This window comes from Lactuca virosa, chromosome 3 (assembly GCF_052849685.1).
Source record: "Lactuca virosa cultivar CGN04683 chromosome 3, Lactuca_virosa_CGN04683_v6, whole genome shotgun sequence".
In the NCBI taxonomy this organism is placed as follows: Eukaryota; Viridiplantae; Streptophyta; class Magnoliopsida; order Asterales; family Asteraceae; genus Lactuca; species Lactuca virosa.
In genome coordinates this window covers 102,406,356-102,425,027 of record NC_136428.1, presented here as the reverse complement: position 1 = coordinate 102,425,027, position 18,672 = coordinate 102,406,356, and the positions used below count along the sequence as shown (strand labels likewise).

The 18,672-nt window shown below is 34.7% G+C and overlaps 1 protein-coding gene across 1 annotated transcript; it reads left to right on the top strand.

Moving 5' to 3' along the window:
- Positions 1–17,671: 17,671 nt before the first annotated feature.
- On the top strand, positions 17,672–18,295 carry LOC145163890 (zinc finger protein 5-like). Its single transcript, XM_079082639.1, has one exon. The coding sequence runs from the start codon at positions 17,672–17,674 to the stop codon at positions 18,293–18,295; it is 624 nt and encodes a 207-aa protein (XP_078938765.1).
- Positions 18,296–18,672: the final 377 nt, after the last annotated feature.

The following is an 18,672-nucleotide window of genomic DNA, read 5'->3' as shown; positions in this document are numbered from 1 at the left end:
TTTTTTAAGGGCACAAGAATTTAGTCTACATCTACTTCAAAAAGAGTATTATGTGTGTACATTTTTAGGTCTCAAACTTCTAAAAAAACAAACTCTCTACGGGTGCTACTATATGCATACTATATGCATGATGTAGACAAAAGAGGTCAAAAAAACAAACAACACCTCGTATAAGTCATGGTTAATATTGAAAATATATAACAAACTATTTAAGATGTTCAAAATATGCACACATCAAATAATCATAAGAGGTATAACATAACTGTTTTTTTTTTTTTTTGAAAACGTCAAATAACATAAAAAAAGGTCCACGGTTAGCAAAAAACTTAACGCGACCAAATAAAACAGTACATGACAGAGAAATGATGGACATCTCCATTCAACCCAACTTCCGCATCAATGAGAACTCATCTGCTTGCACCAAGTACATGACGGAGAAATGATGTTATCAGCTACTTTTGTTGGAGATACATTGATGTTTTTGAAAACCTCATCATTTCTAGTTGTCCAAATGTTTCATAATAGACAGAAAAGTACCGTGTTCCTGCTCGATCTTTTTTAGGACAATTGACCCATGTAATCTTTTTTGGAAAGTTTCAAAATATAAGAGTTCTTTTTTTGAATATTCTAAATAATTGTTGCCCATTTATAACATTGACTCTTAACTTATACCTTTATTCTTAGAACTTCCCAACTATCCTTGCTATTTAGTAGTGGGTCCAAATAGTAAAACATGTTCATAGTCTTTTAGGATTAACTTATCCTAACTTCTAATATCAATTTTGTCACTAACCTTGTCAGCAAACTTACAACCGTTAGTGAATTATAAAGACAAAATTATATTTTTCGTTCTTGTGGATAGATAGTTTTTTTTTTTAACGGGATCAACATCATTTAAGGTATGATAGTCAATCCTTCTACATTACAAACTTCCCAGAAACTGTTCTACCTTCTGATTTGTGGCGTGTTTGTGGTCGCGTGGGTAAGATTGTTGATGTTTTTATTTCTAATAAGAAGTCTCGAATGGGGAAACGGTTTGGCTTTGTCAGATTTTTGGGTAATTGTAACGTTGATCGTATGGTTAAGAGTCTCTGTGATGTATGGTTTGGCTTTCATAAACTATATGCATCGGTTCCACATGTTGAAAAAAAAATTCTTCTGTACACAAAATCCACTCAAAAATAGAGAAAGTTGAAGCTCCTGTTGTTTCTTATGCAAGTGTAGTAAAAGGTCAAGACAAAAGGAATAAAGAACCAGTTAATGCTGCTATTATTCTTAACTCTGGGGATTTTATAATTGAAAATAAAAAGCTTGCATGTCTAGCAAAGGCAAGAGACTTCCCTACCTTACCGAATCTTGGGATGTTATGTTACGATGAAGGTTTTGTGGATTTCCAAATTCGATATGTGGGGGGCCTTTGGGTGATGTTTGAATTCACCTCTAAAGAAGCATGTAAAAACTTCTTAACAAGTGATGCGGTTAGTCACTGGATTACAGAAAAACGACAATGGGATAGAAATTTTGTTCCACAAGATCGCATAGTATGGGTTGATATAGAAGGTCTACCTCTTCGGGCTTGGAGTAAGTTGGCCTTTAAGGAGATTTTGGCCAAATGGGGTTGTGTGGTACATTTAGATGATAACCTTGGTGAAGATGTATATAAAAGTCGAGTATGTATTTTGATTTCTTATCTTGGTATTATTTCTGAAGTGGTGAAGGTTAGTGTAGATGGTATCATATTCCCGGTTAGAATTAAAGAAGCATCTGGCTGGACTCCGTCCTTTTCTTGTGACTTCATGAAATCCGTTGATGGGGAAGATGAGGGACATGGTCAGTTCGATGAAGAAGGAAGTAATGGTTCTCTAAATGAGAATGATGAAGTATCTAAGGACCCGTTTGGAATCTATGACACATTGGAAAAACTTGAGAAAGCTGAAATGAAAAATAAAAAATCTAATTTTTTATCCCCAAGGAAATTTGATGATAGAAAGGATGCAAAGAGTGTTAGCGAGCAATGCAATCAGTTCGATGGTCCTATTTCGCCAGCCATGTCAACAGCCCCTACATCGGTTCCAATGCACCAGGCTTTTTCTGACCGATGGGCAGCTGCAACTTCAGAATATGCTCCCGATGCAGATCCGACAGTCGCATGCAGCCCCCTTCTTGATGTTCAGACGAAGACGAGCGAACCTGATACTAATCAGGTTAAAAAAAACTGCTGAGGGTCAATTCCGTCTGGCTCAAGCTTCCAGTCCTCATTCTGTGACCGGTTCTTTGGGCTTTTCGGGAGGTTTTGGTAGAGTTTCGGGAGTTAACGTTTCTGAGGATGAGCTTACTCATCCCCCGGGTTTTTCTAATAAATGCTACTCGTTTAATGGCGGTAATCATAGTATTTCTGGAACTTCTTATAATAATAATTCGTTTATTATGGAAGTAAAAACTATAGAAATGGGAGAAGCTATGGGCTATAATTTAGATGGGTGTCTTGATCGTTTGAAAGATATTGTAGCAAGTCACGATGAGAGATATAAGATTTGATGAATTGTCTCTCAGTTAATGTCCAAGGGGCGGGTTGTAAGGATAAACGTGTTTGGATTAGAAAACTTTGTCATATTAATAAAGTCAACTTTTTAGCTGTTCAAGAAATGAAGATGGAAGAAATTGACTTGCTCTCGGTTAGATCTTTTTGGGGAAATACCTCTTTTATGCATGTGTTCTCTCCTTCTCGTGGTGCCTCGGGCGATAGTCTTGCTATTTGGGACCCGAATTGCATTTCTCATAAAAGGACGTTTATTTCGAATTGGTTCATTGCTATTGAGGCAATTTGGACTAATTCGGGCCTAGAAGTTTTATTTATTGTAGTTTATGCCCCGCATGCCGCTGATTGTAAAAGACAACTCTGCAATGATATTACTTAGATTATCTCTTCTTTTCCGGGCGAATGCATTATTATGGGGGATTTCAATGAAGTGTGAGATGAATCTGAAAGATTGGGATCTACCTTTTATCCGGCTAATGCGCATTCCTTCAATGATTTTATTGATCATCTTGACCTCGTCGATGTTCCGTTAGGTGGCCCGCGTTTCACTTGGAGCGATAAATGGGGTTCTAAATTTAGTAAGCTCGATAGATTTCTGGTTACGGAAGGTATTTTTTCATCATTCCCCCATCTTATGGGTCTCGTCTTGGAAAAAAAGATTCCGGATCATCGTCCTATTTTATTATTGGAGCATTGTGTTGATTATGGTCCTACTCCCTTTCGGGTTTTTCATTCTTGGTTTGAGATGGCTGGTTTTGATGATATAGTGAGAGATTCTTGATGCAGCCGATGAACGGGGTGGTTTTAGATAACCCTTGGGTTATTTTTAAGAAGAAATTACAGCTTCTTAAATCTAATTTAAGGAAGTGGAACAACAATAGTCGGGATCTGGTTGCTACTAAAAAGAAAAACATCCAAGATTCGATTGAGTCGATTGATAGTCGCTTGATGAGTGATGATGGCTCTGCTACTTTGAGAGAGCAGAGGGTATCTTTGCTTAAAGAATTGGCGGATCTTGATCATTCTTCTCAGTAAGATATTTTTCAAAAGGCAAAGATTTAGTGGAATATCGAGGGTGATGAGAACTCGGGTTACTTTCATGGTATCATTAATCGTAAGAGGCGTCAAATTGCTATTCGGGGTTTAATGATTGACGGAGCTTGGATTGATAATCCTGTTCGGATTAAGGAGGAATTTCATGCTTATTATCAGGCTCTTTTCTCGGAGAGTAGGGAATGCCTCCCTTTGACAGGGGCCAATCATTTTAGTACTTTATCTACTGATCAGATTGACTTTTTGCAGTCCCCTTTTACCCGTGAGGAGATTAAAAGGGCTGTTTGGAATTGTGGGTCTTCTAAGGCTCCGGGACCCGATGGATTTACTTTTGGGTTTTTCAAACGTTACTGGGATCTTATAGCGGAGGATGTTGAGGCGTTTATCATGCATTTCTTTCATCATTCTTCTATTCCGAAGGGATGCAATGCTTCCTTTTTTACTATTATCCCCAAAGTTCGAGACCCCAAGACTCCGAGAGACTTTAGACCTATTAGTCTAATTGGGTGCCAATATAAAATTATTGGTAAACTTTTAGCTAATAGATTGGTGCAGGTCATTGCTAGTATCGTTAGTTTGGAGCAGTCTGCTTTTGTCAAAGGTAGACAAATTCTTGATGGTCCCTTTCTCCTTAATGAGGTTGTGGCTTGGAGTAAATCTTCCGGAAATTCCCTAATGCTTCTTAAGGTAGATTTTGAGAAGGCCTATGATTCCCTATCATGGGACTACCTTTTAGAGATCATACAGATTATGGGGTTTGGTCCGTTATGGTGTGGTTGGATTATGGAGTTATTGAAATCTTCGAGGGCTTCGGTTTTGGTCAATGGTTCGCCTACCGATGAATTTCAGATTCATCGTGGTTTGAGACAGGGAGATCCTCTTTCTCCTTTCCTTTTCATATTGGCGATGGAGGGTCTTCACGTGGCTTTGGTTAGAGCTCAGATGGCTAACGTGTTTAGGGGAATCTCTATTTCAGGCATTGAAATTTCTCATCTTATATATGCTGATGATGTTATGTTGATTTCTTCTTGGGATCCTGAGAATGTGAAGCGTCTTATTCGTATCCTTCGTTGTTTCTTTATGGCTTCGGGTCTTAAAATCAATTTGCATAAAAGCAAATTGATTGGTGTGGGGATTCCTTTATCTCAGGTCTCTAGTGTTGCAGACATGATTGGGTGTGCAGTTTCTGAGCTTCCTTTTATCCACCTTGGTATTCATGTTGGTCAGAATATGTCTCGTATCTCTGCTTGGTCTCCTGTGTTTGATCGGTTTCAAAGCAGATTGTCAGACTGGAAGGCTAAATGCCTTTCTTTTGGTGGTCGGCTTACTTTGGTTAAGTCGGTTCTGGGTTCCTTAAGTAGTTACCTAATGTCGATTTTTCTTGCTCCTGTTTCGGTTCTAAAGTCTTTAGAGTCGATGCGAGCTAGATTCTTTTGGGGAGCAGACTTGGATGAGAGACGTATGCACTGGGTCAGATGGGATAGAGTTTTAGCGGCAAAATTAGAGGGTGGTTTGGGTATTGGGAGTTTATATTCCTTTAATAGGGCCATGATGCTACGGTGGTGGTGGAGACTCTATCATTGTCATGATCTGTTATGGGTTAAGATTATCAAATCGTTATATGGCTCAGATGGAGGTTGCAAGTCTATGTCCCCTAGGAGATCCGGATCGGGACCTTGGTGTGGAGTGATTCGTATATTTACTCAATTGCGGGAGAAGGGAATCGATATTCAGTCCTATTTTCCTATCAGGGTTGGTGATGGGAACCATACATATTTTTGGAAGGATTTGTGGATTGGAGAGGCCCCTCTTGCCGAAACTTTTCATAGAATTTTTGTTTTAGATACTGTTAGACAAGCTACAGTTAGAGATCGTCTAACATTGGGGTGGGATCCTGTTACTTTCAGACGTAGTCCTAGAGGTGGTATTGAGCAGGAGCAGTGGGATGCTTTTATTTCTCTTTTGCAGGAATTCCAATTGCAATCGATTCCTGATAGATTGGGTTGGTCTATTGATGTTTCAGATACTTTTTCTGTCTCCTCTGCTCGTTGGTTCTTAGATGGGAGTATGCTTCATTTTGGAGGTGGTGAGACTAGGTGGAATAATTGGGTTCCCATCAAGATCAACATTCTTTTATGGAGGATTAAGTTACTCAGTATTCCTACTAGAGAGAGATTATCTCACAGGGGAATCATGGTGGACTCGATTTTATGCCCTATATGTTCTCGTTCGGTGGAATCTATTGATCACCTTTTTATAGAATGTATTGAGTTGATGGAGATTTGGCCGCGCATTGCTATTTGGTGGGGAATTCAGATTCCGACCCAATTTAACGTTCACACCCTTATTAAGTGGTCAGATTCTGTTGCTTTGAGAAAGGGTCAACGAAAGGCATTTGATGTTGTGGTTATGACATCTTTCTGGTGTATGTGGAATTTTCGTAATTCGACAGTTTTTGGAACGGTTATGCCTATGAAATCCATGTTTTTTGATGATATTGTTTATAGATCGTTCTTTTGGATTTCTAACAGATGTAGTAAAGCCAAGATTAGTTGGAGTTATTGGCTTCATAATCCGGCTTCTGCCACTTTGTTATTGTCATGATTTCTTTCTAGCTTCTTGCTAGTTATTTAATAAAATATTCCGCCGTTCCAAAAAAAAATCCAATTTTTTGAACTTTAACTGTGTCCCTGGAACCAAAAACGTGACAAGTAAATTTTTCAGGGACAACAAGAGTTAAAATTTTAAATATTGGACATGATTCAAAACTACATAAACACATGGACTAAAAATCTTTTTTTGTCAAAAATAAATGCTACAAATTAGGGATGAAAACGAATGGTTCGTGTGAGATAAGGTAACAGGTCAAGGAATAAGAAATTTTAGTGTGAGTCGTCATTTTGGGTTGAGTCGTACCAAAATATAAATTTTAATGAATAAACATGTATGTATATGTATATATGCGTAAGGTACAAACTTAAACATCCTGCATCCAAGATTCCAAGCATATATAACAAAGGACGATGCTATGTCAAGACTAGAGCTCCGATAATGAGACAATGGCGACTAGCCTAGTGGGCTTATTGGAGTTGTTGCGGAGACTGAGACTTCAATTATGTCGTTAAGGGTTAGTTTTAACTTTTAAACTGGATCCATCAAATTCTAGATATGAAACAAAACTTGATACTACTTTATTGTTTGAATAAAAGCGAATAACAATTTCTTGTAATATGGACCATTAGTTTCATTGAAAATAATCATGATGATCGACTTGTCGTTTACACTCCATGACAACTCCCAAATTTCCGTATGAAACAAAACATGGTACATAGTTTTCAAACTTTTGAGTAGCTATATTTATTATTTAGAGGGCATCCGATATTACTTATTAAATATATTTACAATTATCTTATTGTTGATATTTAGTACCGTTAATAAATATTTTTGAGTGTTTATATATATTAGTCATGACTAGTTGAGATCCGTATACTATATGATATACGAGTTTATTTAAAAAAAATTATATATATATATATATATATATATATATATATATATATATATATATATATATATATGTATGAAGGTCTAAACATTTAAAAAGTTTGAATTTATAAGAAAATTGAGAAAATATTAAATTATAAAAATTTTAGTGTTTATTTCTCTTTTAAATTTAAACATATAATTTAAATAAATAAACAAATGAAATAATTTGGATTTCATTTAGGAATTTTGAAATTAAAAGATTCTTGCATTAATAAAAATGATATTCATTTATTATTACATTTATTACAATTATTACAATTAAATATTATGTAAACTTTAATAAAATAAAATAAAAACATAAAATGACATATAGAAAAATTTAATTTAAAATAACCACAAAATGATATGTTACAAAATAAATGAGAGTGTGACATGTAGTAAAAAAAATTATTTATTAAAGTAGATTATCTTGTAAATGTACTTATCTTGTAAATTAAGATAAAGATTTATTCAACTGAGTTAAAGATACATGTACGTTATATTATCATACTAGGTTAGATATTTGTGTATTACATGGGTTGATCAAAAAATAAATATTTAACAAGAGGTTTAGATGTTAAGGATTTCTAAAACGATATATTTTAATAGGATTCAACCGAAATGAAATTTAAGTAATTAAGAAATATTGTTTAAAATAACAAAAAAATTATCATAAATCATAAATTTCCAAAAACTACTTTGTACGCCTATAATGAGGCGTATTTTTTCATAATTGACATTGATGTTAATTCCTCAAATATAAATAATTTATATATTTATTATAATAAAAGTCAAAATACTCTTACCAATATCATTTGAAACTTACAAAATTTTTCATCTTCTCTTTTATTTAATCCTAATCAACCACTACAACTCAAAAGTTTTATAACCTATGATACTTATGATCATTAATTGGTTTATATAGTGGTATATATAGTTCATGGAAGTAGATTATGTTGCTAGAATTTTTATTTTGGTTTGTTTGGTTGATGATCAAGTATGATTTATATGTTTCTATGCAGTGTACAAAGTTTTTGAAGATTGAAAGGTTAATGAGAATCACCGGAGAAAACAAACGACCCCACTAGGATAATGGAGAATTGTGCGATTTCAGATTTTAGGTTTTGTGGGTTTTGAATCTTGGTTCTAGGTTAGGTGATTTAAGGTATTAGGTTTGGAGCTTTCAGGGCCGACAATCCCAAACACAAACGCAGAAGCCAAGAAGTGGGTTTTTATATCAAGTTTTAGAACCTGAAAGTAGACTCCTGAAGAGGTATATTCGATTAGGGATGAGATTTAAAACCGGAAAAAACCAGACCGAAACCGGAATTGGACCGGAACCAGAACCGTTAGAACCGGAATATATATAACCAATTCTGGTTCCGGGTTTAAATAATGGCTTTACCCGGGTCCCGGGTTTGGGTCCATCAGGTCTGGGTAAACCGGGTTTAAGATTTGGAACCGGTGTTAGGAACTGGAACCACTTTTAGGGGCCGAAACCGATTTCTATGAAAAGTTTAAAACATGTATATCTCATTCATTTCAAGTCGGATTAACATGCGGTTTTTTTTCCAACGTGTAGTTTAGAGTTTGTATATGATTTTAGACTATATTTCATTTTTAGTTTTATATTCATTGACTTACAGTCACCCAAAGTCGAGATATCAAAGTTGGAAGTTTACAGTTTTTCAACTTTTTTGTATTTTGTGAAAATTATAAAACATTCATATCTAATTCGTTTAACGTCGGATTGACATGAGGTTTTCTCCAACATATACTTTAGAGTTTGTACATGAGTTTAGACTATAATTTTGTCATTTTTGTGTTAATATTCAATGAATTACAATCCCCCCCCCCCCCCCCCCAAAGTCGGGATATCAAAGCTGAATATTTTCAACTTTTCAGCTATTTGTTTTTGTATTTTGTATTTTGTTAAAATGATAAAACATGCATATCTCATTTGTTTAAAGTCGGATTGACATGCGGTTTTTTCCAAAGTGTAATTTAGAGTTTGTATTTGATTGTAGACTATAAGTTTATCAATTTTGGGTTCATATTCAATTACTTATAGTCCCCTGAAGTCGGGATATCAATATGAAAATTTTCAAAGTTCAACTCACTAAGTAGTAAGTAATTACAAAAAAATTCCGGTTTTTCTGGTTCTAAACCCACTTTATCCGGTACCACCCTACCCACTTTGATATTTCCGAGGTTTTTGGTTCTAGACCCATTTTACCCGGTACCATACCCAGAACCGAACCAGATCCGGTTCCTATATACCGGTCCGGTTTTCGGTCCTATAAAATCTCGTTAACCGGTTCCGGGTCCGGGTCCATAAGGTCCAGGTTTAGACCCACTTTCATCCCTATATTCGATGGATGATGAAATCGAAGAATGTATGCTCTCATGGGTTTAGTTTATAGGGTTTGCTTGCTGATTTGCTGATGAAATCGTGAAAAAGATGGTTATTTAAAGGCTGATGAAAACAACGATGTGGAATATGATGATAACTAATGGTTGTTCAATGGTTGATTTGCTGATGAAATCAATGTCAAACATGTAGCTTAATATTGTTGCACCATTGCTCGCTGCTGCCTACAAAATTTTCAGGCATTAACAGCCAGAGTCCGAAGTAGAGAGAATTGTGAAGGGAGGTGGTTGTTCGCAGCCGATGAAAAGGAAAGGGGATGGTTTGTAAAAGATGGGGTTATTATTAAAGTGGGCCTATTTCATTTAATATTATTAGAAATTAAAAAGAATATAAAAAGTTTTTAAAAAATTCAGAAAGGGTATTATAGTCTTTTTCATGTGTGGAAGACATCAAATGTGCAACAAAAACACACTAGGGACTCTCCGAGTTAAAAAAAAAGTTAATAACCAAACGCGTAAATTACCCTGAACCATAGGGACTGTTCGTGTAATTTACTTTTTTTTTATTTTTTATTTTATTTTATTTTCTTCTAATGAATGGTTGTTTTATTAGAGGAGGGCAGGCCGCCAGGAGGCCCTCAACCTGATTTTGGGCTAGGCTCTAAAAGAGTCGAGTGATGGACAGTAGGAGGCATTTAATTCTTGAACCTTTATTCCCTTTTAATACTATAGCCTGTAGCCTGTAGGATGTCTCCTTCGTGCAGTAACAACCAAAAAATATGTTACTTGATAGTTGATATATTAATGGCATCAAAGACAAAAAAAAATCTATCTCACATTTAACCCTTAATGTTTTAATTCCATAAAGCATACAGCATAATAATATCATGACAGAACTTAGTATAAGAATCTTAAAAAATAAAAACACGGTTTTGAGATAACAAATCAAAACAAAAACAAAATTCCTTCTCCACTCAACTATATTTAAACCCGGTTCCTTTTTGTTCTATGAGCTAGAGATGCTCAAAAAAACCCGGTTTCTAAACCAAACCCGATCCGATTACAAACCGGTTTTGGTGAAACCAGTTCAGCTCATAAACCAATCCGCCGGTTCGTACCAGTTTGAATTTCCAGTTGTTAGCACCGGTTTGTCTCAGAGACTTGGTCTGCAACATCGAAAAAAATGTTCATAGTTAGCCACAAATCTTTATTTTACTCTAGAACAATTATTATTTACTCACAATTACATACAAGATTGGTAGAAAACAAACGGGCTAAGGTAATGTGAACATTATAATGTGTAGTAGTAAACTGTAAACTAATGTAGTGTGTTGATTTATAGAAAATGGGCTTAGAGGTGTACATGGGCCAGTCTTGTCAAGGTCTTGTCAACATCACAACATAGCTCCTAGCATAGATGGGCCGGGCCATTATAGTTTTAGCTGGATCTGGAAAAAGCCCTTTTGTTTTTATTAACATACTTTAATTGTTAACATAAGAGTTAAAAGAAAAATATAATTAAAAGTACAAAAATAAATTGTTTTATTGTAAACATCATAAGTTACAAATGCTTGCAGAAAACGGATTATTGTAGTTTATCGGTAGGATATTGGAGACCAGCAAAAGACCATTTCATACCGGTGCAATTTTATTGGGTTTTTAATTGGGCAAGTTTTTCTAATTACTTATATGCCAATGCCAGTGTAATATCAATATTCTATGTCACTAACACATAATCGACTACTTAATTATTTAATAAAGTATTAACACATAAAGAATAATTTAAAATACAATTAGAAAATCATTAAAAAATACAAAATAAAACAATGATAACATATATTTAGTTTACTTTGTTAATTTGTTTTTTTTTTCTTAAATAATAAATAAGAAAATGTGTAATAAATTCTTAAATATAATAATTCTAAAAGGCCAAGAGCCCAAGACCGATATTGCCACCCTGTAATCCCAGTTAATATGTACTCCTGCTCGTTGGTGATAATTTTAATTATTTAATAGGATAAAAAAATACTACAAATAATTTAAAAGTCTAACCGCACGTGAGTTTAAAATTGTTGGGTTAAAGCACATTCTGGTTTTAGCAAAGGCAGATAGACAAATCTCTTAGATGCTGTTTGGCAGGATCTGAATTTTTAAAATCTGAATTTTTAACAGGTCTGAATTTCTAAGAGGGTCTGAACTTTTAAGATCTAAATTTTTAAATGTTGTTTGTTTGGAACCTCTGAATTGCAGTGTTGAATTATGAAAATGACTATTTTTCACTTCTGTGTTATTTTTTGCTGAATTCAACATTTTTGTTTATAAAATAACCAAATCAAACATAACACTATCATTTCGTGATTATGCCCCAACCAACTAATTGCAATAATACAAGAAAATCAAGATTTTATATCACAAATGACCAACCTATTTCTTAATTATTGCACCCAAAACAATCAAAAGCTCCGATTCAAGAGCTTCATAAAGCTCCACAATTCTTTCAACTATAAAAAGGGTACAATAGAGACTTGAGAGCTGATCCTTGACTCGTTTGACCTTCAATGGCTTTAAAGGAAGTATTAGAGTTGTGGTTGGCAATGGGAGGGTAGTAGCTGAACCATATATTGTTTTAATGGCAGATAGTATTGGATCACTCTCATCAACCTATTGAGGAACAACATAGCCAATTCTCGATGACAAGTTAATAGACAATGCATCAAAGGAGTCGTGATTTTTGATAAACTGAAGATGAATGAATGAAGTGAAAACAAAATATGGAAGCAATTTCAATAATTTCATAATGTAAAGAATAATAAATGAACTAACATCACATTATCTAAATGGTAGGAGTAATAAAACACAACTTCAGTTCATATATTCAAGAAAAATAACAAGCATATGTCATGTGTATCCCTGTACAAACATTGAAGAAAACATCAACTTACATCTAATTTTAGTTTCTTTTCTTGCATTTGTGTCGAGAAGACAACAATATCAGATTTTCAATTGATACCTTGTGTAACACCGTAAATTTTAAAACAATTTTTCACTTTTAAAAGTGTAATTTCATTCATAAATATTCTCAAATCTCAATGTATCACATATCAAATCCATAAAAACACATCCCAAGATCAAAATGTATAAAAACTCCAATAGTGTGTACTGATCATGTCGGCGCCTTCCCGCGATCCTCACTGGTACCTGAAACACATAACACAAAACACTGTAAGCATAAATGATTAGTGAGTTCCCCAAAATACCACATATAACACATATTAGCCACTCTAGGCTATAACTCTGTGGACCCTCTGGTCCTAACTCTATGAACCTTCCGGTTCTAACTCTGTAAACTCTAGAACATACACGGCATAAATCACATAGAAATAATGCAGTGCAACACATCACATACATAACACACGATATACTCTGTCACATAACTCTAATTACCACTCAAGGTAAAGTATAGTGAGAAGACTCACCTCGGGTGTCTCGAATAATCTTGCACACGAAAACACTAATCTAGCCCCCGCCTAATCACATAAACAGTACTCTCAAATAAATAATGGCTCTCAAAGGCTAGATTAAATCCATTCTTACAATCCCACGGAAGGGTAAAAGACCATTTTACCCCTCCCTGACCCAAAAGTCAAAATGTTGACCAAAACCCTAAAAGTCAACGAAAGTCAACAGGAGGCAGTACGCGGCGCGTACCATCTTTGTACGCGGGGCGTACGCCGGCGATCCATAATCGGGGTCTCAACCCCTTACACTGTGTGTTCTGAGAGTTACGCCCATCGTAAGTCTCAGTTTCAGCCTTTCTTGGATTTTGGTCTTAAACGGTTAAGACATAAACTCAAACTCCAGATCTGACTTCTCTAAGACCACTTAATCCATAAAGTCGAGACCTTTAAGCCTTTGCATGTCTGTAAAGGTTCCTAATCACTCTAACACCTTTCCTTCTTCCTCATAAGGTCTAGATCTCATGCATGGCTCAATATTCACGTCCAAGATTGGATTTTTATGAACATACAACTCATATTACCCTGAAATATGGCAGATCTAGACCAATGGAGACCATTTGCTCATAAAGTCTCCACCTTGGGACCAAAAACCCTAAAAATTGGTCCAAGAAGCACAAATCACAAATGACAAGGAAAGCTTTGAGCTTTTTACCTCAGAAAGAAGCTCCAACCTCTGTAGAACTCGGATCTACTCTTGTCCACCAACTTCTAGCTCCTAAAATGGCCTCCTCTTCTCTTTCACCACCTTAAAATAGCACTTTAAAGCTTAGAACACACACACAAGCTAGGAACGAATGGTAGCTCTCTATTAGGGTTTCACTCTCTGAAATGGTGGCTGAGGATAAGGCCTTAACATTCCTTTTATAGTGTAAAAGCCACAAATTAGGGTTTGCATCTGGGCCCGCTACGCCCAGCGTAACCCTGGGTACGCCCAACGTACCTAGGCGAGTCCGCGTCCAACTTAAGCGCATGAGTACGCGCAGCGTACTCTTCAGTACGCCCAGCGTACTCATTTGCCTTAATATTCCAATTAAGGGCTTAACTTGACAATCTTGGAAAAGGAGAAGGGTTTAAGAGACGCACTTGAAATTCGGGATGTTACACCTTGATTTCAAAAAAAAAGGAAAAAGAAGGAAAACAATGGTCTGATTTCAAGAATGATACTCGAATTTCAGTGGAAAAAACTATGATACTCAATTTTCAAGAATTAAACTCGGATTACAGAGCAAGAGAAAAAGAAAAACTTTACCTGCACAAGATGTCGGAGGCGAAGGCGGCACATGCGAAGCAGCCGAAGGCGGAGGCGAAGTCGGCGATGTCGGTGGCGTTGCAGATCGGACGGAGGCAAACGAGATCGGAGCTCGAGGAGAAAGGGGTGGAAGACAGAATTGGCGTCGAAGAGAAGAGACGTGCGTTCGTAAGAGAAGAAAAGAGAAAAAGCGTGTTTTATCCGGGGCACAATCCTCTTTTCTTTAATTCAGACATATATATATGTCTGATTTTTTAAGAGGTATTTATCTAATTAATAGGCATTTTATAAGTGGTTATCAAACACCTTACATCTGAATTTTTAAGGTTGGTGAGTGTGGTGCCACACTTGCCATAGTCAACGTAGGCACCATGTCATTTTTGTCACACTTTAGCCAAAACTTGTCATTTGTTAGGCGCGGGTTGCCACACTTGTCAAGCTAAATATATATTTTCTTTAATTAATTTAGAAAATAAATATTGCAAACATATTATTTTTTTAAAAACTTAAATTCCATTAAAACAAACATAGAAATTAAAAAAAAAAACATCACACAAGAAATTAAAAAAAACATATAAATTAAATATATCACAAGAACACTAGAAATTTAGAAACATCACACTAGAAATTCAAACACACAACCCACTAAAAATTAGAAGACAAAGACTTCAAATTTGACACCACTTGGGGCTCTGCTTCACAATTTGCCAAAATCAACAAGCTTGAAATCTTTTCCAGTTTCTACACGGTAAGCCTCAAGAGCATATTGTAGCAAAGTATTTTCGTTTCACCATTTCCGGCATCATGCATCACCTTACGAAACATAATAGTAAACCGAGTTGCGAGTGTGTGTGCGTTTCTCCATTTGGTGTATAGTATATCTTTTCTTCGTGGTTGAAGGGCTTGGCGGTTGTATATGTCGGCGACTCTGCTCCAAAAAGTAGTTGAAAGGTAGTCACTGTGGTGTGGACCTTCTGCTACATCAATCCATGAACGAACGAGTAAGATCTCTTCTTCGATCGACCAAACAATAACCATTTTTTTGTGATGAGGTGTAGAAAAAAATAGAAAAATAAGAAAGTTAAGAGAATAGAATTAAGGAGATTTGAATAGGGTGAAGAGTGAATAATGATGATGGTATTTATAGTTGAAGATTGAGGGTTTAAAATTTGAAATTAAAAAAAAAACAGTTATATTTTTGAAATTAGGTATTTTTTGGAAAGAGGATAATTTTTGAAAAAGAGGTTTAAGTAATAAATGGGTTAAAAGAAAAAAAAAACTCTCTCTCATCGGTTCATCCTCGCCGAGTTGCCGAGCCGAGCTCTGCATGCCTCGGCCTCGGCCCGATGTTCGCCGAGTTCACCGAATGCAAACTGAATGCCACACCCGCCAGCCTCTTAATTTTCAATTAAGAGGTAAACAAACAGGACCTTAGTACTCTTTCGGTTCCATATTAATAGTCCATATTTTGTTTTTGGTTTGTTCCAAAATAATAACCTACTTTTAAAAATAAATATATTTTTTTTATCAATATATCCCCCATTATTAGTTAATCTACCATTAAATTAAATGCAACAAAACGATGAAATTAAATGCACCAAAATGATATAATTGTCATTTCAATTAATAAATTTAGAGATAGTTAATGTTTTCTTAATCTGTATGTTTTTTTTATGTGGATAATAATTTTTAGACGAATGGAATATTAGTTTTAAACCATTCAAAGTCCATGGTGTCGTGCAATTAAAGCCAAAACAAGTCAGTTGAAGCTTGATCTTGATCCGGTGCGATTTAAAAGGGCTTGTAGCCCAGTGGTATCAGGTGGTGTCTTTCCTCTTTGAGGTCGAGGGTTCAAGTCTCGTCGTGGACGCAAGTGGAATAGGTGTTGTTAGCTTAGGGGTAGATTAGATTTGCCGGTTTAAAAAAAAAAAAATATCCGGTGCGATTTATAAGTATATTTTGTCCGACCGGTCTTTTTGTGCACCTCTATATGCGCTTCCAAATCTTCTTTGACTGTCCCAATAAAAAGTACTAATTGAACTTGTTTATATCAAAGTTTGAACCGGCGAAACTATACAATTTACTTTTGGCTGTCTTCAGTTTTATGGAAAATTGTTTGAAAAATGTACGTTTATTTACTTTTTTTCGTTTCAGACAAAAGATTAATTATTATTGGACAAATTTTCAAAAAGCTGATCTTTTATTTGATTAAAAATTTAGACAGAGGTTTTTAACTTTTTATTTTTAAAATGCATTGTATGAAATAACACGAAAAATACATTCTTTAACTTGTTATCGAATTAAAAAACAAAGGGAATATATTAATATATTATCAAGAAATGTAAACGTGTTTTGTGTTTTTGTCATATTTTGTGGAAAAGTAAAAGTTAAGATAAAAATAATAATTCTTTGTGAGATTTGACACCCCACCCTGTTAAAAACAAAATCATTTTTTTACTTTGAAACACAATCTCACAATTTATAATTGCTTAGAAATACCAAAAGACAATAAGGGGTTTCAAAGAAAATTTGTAGTTGGATCCTATATCTATGCTTACATTTAAAATGTTAATCTAAAATTTAAAAAAGTTAATTTATAAACTTGTAAAATTATATTTGGAAAGATATTTAGAAACTTATAATTATGCGGGATCCATTTAATTAATCCGTTTATTTCTAACTAAGTTTAACAAATTCAAATACCCTAAAATTGCAATAAATTACAATATATATAGGTAAAAAAAATACATGGATGTATTGTATTTAAATCTTATAAAAAATCTCGGTATTATTTATGTTTGTGCAACAAGACTTGTTTAAAGGGTTGGCGTCTTTTCATGATAACAAACAGAATGCAACTGTCAATCAAAGTAATATATATATTAATTAAAGAACAATACGCTAGATTTGATGAAGCTGTTCGTCCCAGGTGATTACAAATATAACCTCTTTTTTTGACTTTTTTTTTTTCGTATAATATTACTAAGAAAACATGTCCCTAACTTTAAGCATAGAATCGGAATAGTTGGTTACTTTAATGATAAAAATGGTACGATAATTCCATGTGTTTATAACATTAGATGTGCTCAAACACTATTTAATACACTTTGATGAGAAAATGTTCCTGCTGTATCTATTACAATAATGTCTGGGAGATCTTCACCATATACTGCTTTATACAAACCTCTTTGACTATTCCCTCCTTTATTCTATGTTTTCATTTTGTCTTTCTTTACATTTAAACAGATACGAGCATGTACATATAAACATGTATGCTACATGCATGATGCCAAAAAAGATTATGAAAGCTGTTTTCTATTTTACTCTCATAAGCCAATTGATTTGCTATAAAAGGGAGGGGTGGTACTCCCTTTGGTACATCATTTTAAAAAGCATATAAAGTCATAAGATATACAGATGGGAGAACTTGTGTCTAATTTTCTTTCATCAACATGGGGAAGAGAGGATGCAGATTCTTCATGTTCATCAGTATCCACAGACAGAAAGATTAGACTATTCGGGTTTGAGCTTGATCCTCTTAAAAATGGCTCGATGCTAAGCAAAGAAGGATCATTGTCCACCACAATCTCTTGTGAGAAAGAGAAGTTCCCCATGGCGAATTCCAAAGAGACAAGGAAATTCGAGTGCCAGTATTGTTTCAAAGGGTTCGTAACCTCGCAAGCATTGGGTGGTCATCAGAACGCACATAAAAGAGAAAGAATGAAGAAGAAAAGGTTATTGTTACAAGCTACAAAGGCCAACATAAGTAGTTACCTCCAACCCTACGACCAAATAATCGATAATCATGGGATTAACATCAATTTCCATGGCTATAATGCTCGTGCATTTAACGAACCAAACATTAGTTTTGGTTTGTATGAAGATGATTTATTATCGTTTACGGATACAAACAGCTTTGGATACATGCATGCACGTAGGTCAAGAAGGATGCTTTCTTCTTTACCAAACGATTCAAAGCAATCTTGTAAAAGTTTGGACCTTCAGTTGGCTTTAAGCTCGTATGCCAGTGCCACCTTGTAATTGTTCATTCTCTTTTGGTAATCATTTCAACACCGGCTATCTTAACTAAGATAACATAATTTGGGAATAAGACCTTGATGTAGGGATCTTGGAGAGAAAAACTACTTACAAATATTTTTCTAGAATCCCTTCAATTTTTGTTCATCTTTATAGAAAATAAAATGCATCATTGATTATATATATATATATATATATATATATATATATATATATATATATATATATATATATATATATATATATATATATATATATATAGGTAAAGTTATTTGGAAAACAAAAAAACCCTAAAAATCATAAAAATGGATAAAAAAAATACTTAGAGATCACAAAACTTTTTTTAAAATTTTTTTATAGAAAAATCGCAACTTTTAGTA

What these genes read in the sequence shown, in the direction of transcription:
- LOC145163890 (XM_079082639.1), top strand. Translation starts at nt 17,672, where the DNA reads ATGGGAGAACTTGTGTCTAATTTTCTTTCATCAACATGGGGAAGAGAG.